The 9,497-nt window shown below is 33.4% G+C and overlaps 1 protein-coding gene across 2 annotated transcripts; it reads right to left on the reverse strand.

The window, feature by feature from the left end:
* Positions 1-528: 528 nt before the first annotated feature.
* LOC118193950 (uncharacterized) lies at positions 529-5,034 on the reverse strand. Of its 2 annotated transcripts, XR_015042482.1 has the most exons (2): positions 3,090-5,034; positions 529-850 (listed from the first exon to the last, which is right to left on the reverse strand). XR_015042482.1 is itself a non-coding variant. In XM_085821575.1 (1 exon), exon 1 carries the CDS (start codon positions 4,980-4,982, stop codon positions 3,171-3,173), a length of 1,812 nt encoding a protein of 603 aa, XP_085677701.1. In that variant the 5' UTR covers positions 4,983-5,034; the 3' UTR covers positions 2,042-3,170. The 2 variants fall into 2 exon arrangements, 1 of the variants encoding a protein (XP_085677701.1); XM_085821575.1 differs by lacking the exon at positions 529-850 and having other exon boundaries at positions 2,042-5,034.
* Positions 5,035-9,497: the final 4,463 nt, after the last annotated feature.

Consider the following 9,497-nt stretch of genomic DNA (forward strand, 5'->3'; position numbering starts at 1 on the left):
GAAACGCTCATGCATTCATGCAGAGTCTTCATTATTTAGTTTCTTTAAATCTAATGCATGATGATAATATTTGGTGGCAGCGGTCTCAAAAGTGAATCAACGCAGAAAGTGAAACTACGCCGTTTGAGTCTAATAGCCCTTTGGATCTAACGCTCCTTTGGGCTAAAAGGAAACTACATTTTTTCTTGACTTTTGTCTTATTCTTCTGTGCCATTTTAAGATGTTATTATCATTAATTAATTCAACGTAAAGCCAATAAATTAACATTTATACAAGAAATATTGGATGATAAAATTCAAAATTCAACTCACTGTAAATGTCTAGGAAGCTGATACTTTTAAGTAATTTAATTTTTAATTTACATGCAGACATTTAATTTATGTATATATGTTTCATTTATTTAAGTATATTAATTACATATTTTCTTATGCACAAAGAAAATACTAGAAATATTTATTATTATTCTTTTTTATAAATATAATTTATTATTATTCATGCAGATTTTCTGAATTGAGAAAGGGTATATTCTTAATAGATATGTTGAATAGATTTTTGGAAAAGTAAAATATTTGGCTGATCAACGTTTCAGTTTCTCAGCTGTCAGAAGGATTTTGTAGTTGATTTCTCATTTTATTCTTATTAATTGTCGCTGCTAAAATTATTATAGGACTTGCTGTTGTTGAATAAAGAAAACAGAATATAGCTTTATTAATATCATTCTATCAAGAAACATTTATTTGCTTGCAATATTTTCATCTAAAAAAGCTTCATTCTAAAACACTGAATTTTTTACCTTTTTCTATTGTCTGTAAAGGGAAGACGTGCTCCGCCGATCTTCAGTAGCTACTAACTGTAATAAAATTTATAAAATTCAAAACAAATAGCATTAAAACGTAAAACAATCTAATTTGTATATTCCAGATTTTGATAGGGCTACACTTTTTGATAAAAATTCTGGAAAATTTATTCCTTCCGAAGCGGTTCTGGTTATTAACTACACGTGAGATGAACAAATACCATTTTATCTAGAAATGCCCCAATGTCTTTTTACACAACTTACTCATATCTAAATCTACTCTTGCCCTTGAATATACTTTTTTCATTGTCTAAAAAGTGAACAGTTTCGTCTTAATTCATTTCTTCGGTTGCTGGTAGTTGTATCACGTTATGACTTGAATATAGATATTTCATGATAATTTTATCTTCTACAATTAGAAAACAAAATTTACAATTAAAAGATGAAATGAAAAATGAAGGCGACATTTAACTTTATAATTTAAATTAAAATTTAACGCTTTTCGCAGGGTGAGGTTAAAAAAAGAGAAGTATGCCTTAATTGAGAGATTTTACAGTGCAGTTAGCATTGACTTAGCTTGTCAACTCATCTCGTACCATACTGAAGGTGAATTATAAATTTATATGTATAACGCTGTGATGTTACCTTTATTGTTATTAAGCTCTGAATTATCAATTTGTATGCTAATTTTTTAATATTACATTTCTTGTTATTAATCAAAAGGAAAAGAACGTGTTAGATATAATGGTAAACATAATAAAACGATGAAAATTGATAAAATATACTAGAACTATTACGAATGTACTAATAGGAGACACCTCGACAGCTATGCACCAAACGATGCATTGCACTACAAGAAAATATCAGTTGTTGTTGTTAACAATTTACTTGTCTGATAACTGTGAGCACACGCCCACACCATTCATCCTCGCAAGGCGTCATATCGTTATTTAGAGCCTTGAGCAGCTCGACTTAGGCTCAATTCTGCTCCTAGACTTGAAAGAGAGCACTACGGGGAGACGGGTTCGAGGGTCTCCCACCCCTCTTTCCTATCTACCAACCTCTTGACAGGACTTTTGGCTCATCTCAATATTTAGAGTGCCCCCTGCTGCACAGACATATTTACAAATATCCAAGCCTTCTCCGGGATTCGAACCTTTGACCTTCGGTACGGCAATCAAAGTAACTAACCACTATCCCGGTTGAACGGCATATCAGTAAGAAATATATATTTTACAGAAAATGTTATTTTTTTTTTTTTTTTTTTTTTGAACTCGGTAGCATAAAAGGACTTACGAAGGCGAGTTCTGAAACTGCAACAGCTTGCTGATTCCAGTCATTGAAAGAGATACTAGTTTGTATGTACTTAAAACTTAGTACTTACTTCATTTCACCCAAATTTTGTTTGTACTTCTAAGATAGGTACTTAAAACATGACTCATTACACAGCATCTATAGCAAAAACTTTCCCATGGACTTATTATGAAAATACTGTTATAAATCAAAAAATATATAATAAAAATTAAAAATACCGCTCTAGTGTAGAATTGGGTGCCCCTTCGATTAGCGACAATTTTTTTTTTTTTTTTTAATTTTGGCGCTGGAACCTCACTTCTGGTTACCATGATAGTTTTAACTGTGTTTTAGCTTCCTGATTTTATTTACATGAAAATAAATTGATGTGTACATGGACAAATTTAAGGCAGTGCGCAATGCCTAGTTTGTGCAATTCTAGGATTTTTTTTTTTTAAGTGAAAACAGATCGATGGACACAGAGTTTGTGCAATTCTTTGATTTCTTATTTTGGTTTTGTGTAGCGTCCATCTTGAAATTATGACTTCCTGGCGCCGATCTTGGCGTCAAAAAAGAATCGCCAAGAAACAAGGGGCACCCAATTGTAAACTTTTACCAAAAATACTGATATAAATAAAAACCGTGCATTGAATTACACCTATAAGCTTCTATAATGGAAAAGACAATTACTTAAGTTACATCATTGTATTAAAGAAAAATTATAATTTATTCTTTTTAGTAAAAACTATCACTCAAACAAGGCTCTAAATTAAGAAACACAATAAAAGCATTAATGAAGACAGCATCACGAAGGCTACAGAAAAGATTTCTTAATTTAGTAAAAAATGTGATAAATATAAAATATATAGTAAAAAATGTGAAATTCGTATAAATCTGCATTTTCACAATGTAAGAATAATGAAAAAAGCAATCCACAGAGATCCTACACAAAAAATTGTAAAATGTTATTAACTTTTTACGATGTTTTTTTCTTACTTACCAAAGCAGACGAAAATTAGACATTTTTTCTAAATAAGTTTCAATATCAGAAAATTAGTAAAGAAGTCTGGTGGCATATCAATTACACTGAAAGTTTTTTCTGAACTATTGTATCGTAAAGAAGCTTCACATGGAAGTTGTTCTTCGCGATATCTTTCCATTCATGAGTCATGAAAATTTCCTCTCCATGCGCACTTGTAAACTCAAACACACTTTTATATAAATCATCATCCGAATGCATATTGGCTATCTGTAGAGTTCTAAACACATTTTCAACGCTAAGGTTAGATTTCAGAAAAGATGAGCACTTTTTCTTCAGAGCAGGAACATCGTACTTATCAGCTACCGCGTAGAGTTGCTCGGCTGTTTCATTCAAAGAGTTTTTCAAATTGCCGGTATACGTAAACTGGAGGAATTCATCCATTACTTGAGGTTCAATATCTGAAATTTCAACCTTATTTGTTTCTGATTCGATCATATCGGTTTCGAACATTTTGGCAAACACCGAAGATCGGGCGCATAAAACACATTTATGTGCCGGGAACGTTTTGGAACCGACGATAATATTAACGTCCGATAACGTACGATTTTCGTAGAGCTTTCTAAAATCGTTGTTAAAAGAATAGCAATTAACAGAAGATGCGCAAGCGTAAGAAACATCCATAATTTCTGAAAAATATTGGCAGTCAGAAAACATTAATTCGAATTTAAGTAGTAACGTGTCCTCGGGATCTACAGAAACAGTCCGTGAAAACTTGGCACAAATCCAGTTTTCGTCCGTTTCGAACATATGTTCGTCTTCAGAAGTATTATTATCATCGAAAGATACCTTGCTTTTAACGAAGATCCGTGTACTTGGCACAATCCAGTTTTCGTTCGTTTCGAACAAATGTTCATCTTCAGAACTATTACTATCATCGAATGATATCTTGCTTTTAACGAAAATCCCCTTGGCTTTGGGTTTGTACGTTTTCGAAAGGGAAATATCAAACTTTCTACCATGCACTGCATCTTCACGCATATGGAGGGTGAAGTTCCAAACACAAGATTTAAAAAAATTGACAGTGAATGCGCAGTTACGTAAAACTGCATTACTAAGCAAACTCGAAAAATTGTTTATTGGCCATTCAAATGATATCTTCTTGACGCTAACAATGGTTCGTGCAGTCTGTGCAACAACAGGTAAACATTTCAAATTGGAGAGTTCATATGTCTTTGCAGCAGCATCGAGTTTCGTTAACAAATCAGGTTTAATGCTATCTAATTTTCCGGTGTAAACATATTTGAGTATGGCTTCCAGTACGTCCGATCCGATATCGAAAATTTGCTCGCGAGTCTGTTCTGCATCCATTTTTTCTACAAGTCTCTGCCACCTCGCCCATAAAACAGCTTTATGCACTTTGAATTCTTCACTACTTGCGCCTAACACGACATCCGCAAATAGTCCATTTTTGTAAGGAAGTGGAGGAAGTATTTGTTCATCACTTGCCTCAGACACTGGCTTTAAAGAAAATTTCACAATTAAAACATCATTTATAAGTAACTCAAAAAGAGAATCCCTTTCAATACACGATGGGTAACACCAAGCAGAGTGGGCTTCAAATATCTTACTAAATTGCAAAGGACCTAAAATCGACTTCTCTCTGCAATCTAGGATTTGCATAGTGAAAGTTACGTTATAGGTATCTGGAATATCATCAGTTCTTCTGAGAAACAAACTTATGTCGTTTTCATAACTTCTTCCTCTCGGATATATTTTAATTTTCCACTTTATACGGGGTAAATAATCTGAAGTGAACTCGCTATAAATATATTCTTTGTATGACTGGTGACACATGCTAAAATTTTCGATAATCCAAGTAAATGTGAATTTACTTTCCGCTTGCTTTTCCATCACGTTAACACTCCGATATGTTTGTTACCTTCTCCTGAGATACGACGTATCTGTCTTGCGACCTTTCTAGCAGCTTTAGAGCGATAAAGGAAATCTTTTCACTTTACGTCACTTCCGCAAAATCAGTTCTGCGTTGTGATGGCGGCAAGAATAGCTGTCGGTTATTCATAAACCATAAAAGTACAGAATTTAAATGAAGCACCAAAACCGAAATACAAGCCAACAAATTGATTAACTGAAGGTGGATTAAAAGAGCCTCCAGGTAAATTGCTGAACAAGGAGAAAGTACTATCGCAAATAATCGGCCATTAAGCTACGCGTGGGATAACCAGAAGTTAAGTACTTTACTTGCATTATCCACAACACTACCTAATTTCATTATAAGTAATCTGAAATATATAAACACTATACAGTCAAAAAGTGTTTTAAGCGAGTTTGAACTAAATGGCACCGTTAAGGTTTACTTCATAAACATTTAATGCTATTTATAAATTTATTGATTTTATGTTTATTGTTCTTCATTTCTTTCTTACAATGGTTTCTTTTCGTTTTCAATACTGATTTAATTTTCGTAACCAAATCAACTTATTCTTCAAACTTAAGTTCTCCGAAATCTGGCAAACTTTTAATAATGCTTTTTTGTTATAATAGTACAGGTTATTCTTCTTCGTGATTTTTTTTAAACCTTCCAGATTCTGAGTCAACCGCGAACATCGTCCCCAATATTGTTCCAGTAATTCAAGAGGTGACGGAAGAACTGTATTTATAAGCGATAATAGAAATTAAAGATCGCAACAGCTGAATTAATCAGAAAATGACAACAATTTTTTCTCATATTTTATTTATTCCACTGAAGAAGTTCCAGCTACTTCATTATTTTGATAATTGTCGAGCACATAAATGATATCTTCTTTATTTCTCAACATTGATGGAAAGCTTTCCATAAAAATCTTGTCTTAAGCCTACAGATAAGACTATTATAACTTTCTCTTATAGCTCTTATAGACCAGGGTTTCTTAAACTTCTTTCAGTCGCGACCCCTTTTTACCAGAGATTTTTTCGAGACCCCGAGAACCCTATAATATTTACAAAAATTTTGTGGGGCCCCATAAGTATTGCGCAAATCCGACACACGCGTGAGTGAAACTGTCAATTTTTTCAATTGTACTGCAATAGTTTTAGGTCATTAACTTTAATTTCTAATTTTAAGACATAGAAAAATGTGAAAATTTTAAATAAGTAACAGTCGAAATGACAGCGTCACGTGCAAAGCAAGAAAAATGAACGTTTTCATTATAAAAATAATGCGTCGAAACGCTTTCGGTGTGCTGTCTACGAGACAACCGACTATTCCACATCCCAGATGCTCTGCGGTCGTGATCTTCGTCTGCCTTGTAATCTCTTGTTTGATCGCCCTCCGGATGCGCTTTCATCGCCTGAATAGTACATTTCAAGATGTTCATGCACGGTTTGAAGTGATGCATAATTTTGCGAAGAGCGATTCAACATGAAGATGGAGAAGATGAAGACTCGATACAACATGAGAGCTACAGGACATCCATTCAACAAAGGTGGTAAGATGTGGTTAGGGAATCCGATTCGACGGAAAGGATGTTTTCGTAAACTACAGTCATCCTGAAACACTTCTTACACAGTCCTAAACAGGATGAACGACGTTGTAGTTCGGATCCATAAGTCATCAAATTCTAAGTCGCTCATTACGACATGCACAGTAGGCCATAGGCCATAGTATGTAGTCCCTATAGTGTATGTAATGTAAATAGTATACGAACACCGTAGTACTATATGTATATAAATTTGTAAATGCATTCGTTTATTTATTGATTTAGTATTTGATTTGTTGTATATTATTTATTTAAGTTATTATTTTAGCATTGCATTGTTTTTCCTTAGTTATAAGTAGGACTTTCTGTCCAGGGATTGCACTATCCGGGACATGAAGTCCTCGGGAAAGGGGTAATGTTACGAATTTTGTATATGTGCGCATAATTTAGTAAACTTACGTGTGAAATTGTAGTATCTTTTGTATAATGCAATGTGAAATGCTTGAAAAAACGAAGCTGTGCAGGGAAAAGGCTGCAGGGACAAATCTATTTAACCCTGATACAAATGGCTAGCTCGATTATTTACGAGGTTATACGAATAAAAAAATTTTACGTTTACTTCAAACCGAACGTACACACACCTGCAGAAAAATGGGCGTTTCTATCCAGCTTTTATCATGACTTTTGTACTTGAAGTGTTTCGTATCGGGGAAGCGAAACTATTTGTGATAAAAAACTGTTAGAAATACGATTGCAGAGTATTGCGAAATTTATAGAGAAGTTTCGTTTCTTTTGTGTTGGGAAATCGAATCGCACAAAAGCTGAGTGATAGATTAAGTATACCTTCATGAAAGGTCAGACAGGTGTTGTTAAAAGTAGACTCCGTTGTGCATAATGACGAGATAGAGGCAACAAGACGATAAATTCACATTGAAAACCTCAGCGTAAACTCGTTTTCATGTTGAGGATATACTGATAGCCCATGTTTTGCCTTGAGTTCTTTCTTAATGTCAAATAATTAACATGTATTCAAAAGATATGTATAAGCATTCCTAAAAGATTTCACAATCCGCCACAGAGCTGAAATACTTAGAACAAACTACTGAATATAAATAAAATACAGAAAACACAAAACTGAAATATAGAAAATGCATTTATAGGTTTAAAACGGATAGGATGCTAGCTACTACACCTCATGACAATCTAACCTGAGAATGCGTACAAAGCTAGAACAATGTTTACAGTTTTTCCTCCTCCCTGTTGTTCAAGTTACCCATTGGCACCAAACTCCTCGCGGGTGTTAGGTTCCTCCAATTTGCTACACATTTGGTGACTTCTTGCCAATCCCAGGTTATTTAATTAACAATATTTTCTATGAAATGAAGCAGCTGTTGCACCTAGTAGTTTATTATAGGGCGGGTTTTCATCTTATACAAAAATTTTCATTGTTATCTAAATGGAACATATACGAATTTGATAACATTTAAAAATCGAATCGTTACTTGCGTTTATTACCGTTCCTGTTACGTGCGTTATTCATGTACGTTTTAAAAAGAAGAACGTTTATTGCCTTTAAATCATTCAATATACCAATTAACGATTGTATGATTCTATTTAAAAAATAAATTGAAATTCTTATGAATTGTTGAATGAAGAACTCTGATTGACGGCGCTAAAGGATACGTCTTTTTCTTCGTGCAGGGTAAACACATTGCTTTTACATCTGCCAATTTACAAATTAAAAATTCTAAAAGAGCGGATTAGTTCAGCTCTCTGAGAACTCTCGAATTATATTTTGCGCTGATAATAGTATATAAATATATAGGTGAACATAGCACACTTCTTTGAGCTTTAAAACCACAAGCACATATAAAAAATCTGGGTATTACTTATATTACTTACATAATTAGAGTCATCTGCATATGGAGCGTAGCAATGACCGAGTTGCTAATGCCGGTGAAACACTGGTAGTATGCAGCGAGTTCGTTCACAATGGTTAGAAGCACGGTATCCATAAAAGAATTGCTGTCTAGACAATAATTAAGGTCTGTGGAGTAAAACATTAAGTGTGAATCTTCGACAATGTGACCAGTGTCCTTAAAACCTCAGCATTTTTTTTGGGGGGGGGGGTGGGGGTAGACCGGAAAAAATGAGACGGAGAATAGAATTGCTGTTTTTTTTTTTTTTTTTTTTTTTTTTTTTTTTTTTTTAAAGTCGAACAACAAAACGTCCGCCTATAAACGTAAGCAAGGGATCCGATAAAAAAAACAAACTACCATCAACTATTCATTTGGACTAAGGCAAATTTTTCTAACCATATGAAATACACTTTCTTTGTGCAATTAATTTCAATAAACAAAGAAAGGGAACATTTGTTCTTCGCTGTTACTAAAAACTTTGCTAGAATTGTAAATTCTGTATAAGAGACGCCCGATCAAGAGTTTCAGGAAATTCTATATACGTATATTTTTGTAGGTAATAGCAGAATAATCAATATTGAACAGTTCCTGTCAAAACATTTTCACAATAGGCATCGTTTATTATTTCTTGGTCTTGTAAATTTATACACAATATAATTTCAAAATTTCTTCAATTTTGAAGAATTTGTACATGCTCATATGAATACCGTTACTTTCATTAAGCTGAAAAACATTCTAAATGCATTTTCTTGACTTCATACTTACTTCATACTTGCCTTTTTCTTGTTTTCATTCTTGACGCATTTTCTTGAATTCGTGTATTTATCATTGACTTACTTGACTTCATGTAGTAGAAGTATTTATCATTATTCTAAGTAAATCTGCTAAATTAAGTAACTACTGCGGAAAAGTAAAATCTTTGGCTGCTCAACGTTTGAATTTTTCCTTTGTGAAAAGAAGTTTGTAGTTTATTTCTAATTTTAAAAACATTCCTTCAGTAGCTGTTAATAAATAAGGGAGGCATAATAATT

Source organism: Stegodyphus dumicola, chromosome 8, assembly GCF_044657685.1.
Source record: "Stegodyphus dumicola isolate Sdum_Otavi_A_Nest chromosome 8, ASM4465768v1".
Lineage (NCBI taxonomy): Eukaryota > Metazoa > Arthropoda > Arachnida > Araneae > Eresidae > Stegodyphus > Stegodyphus dumicola.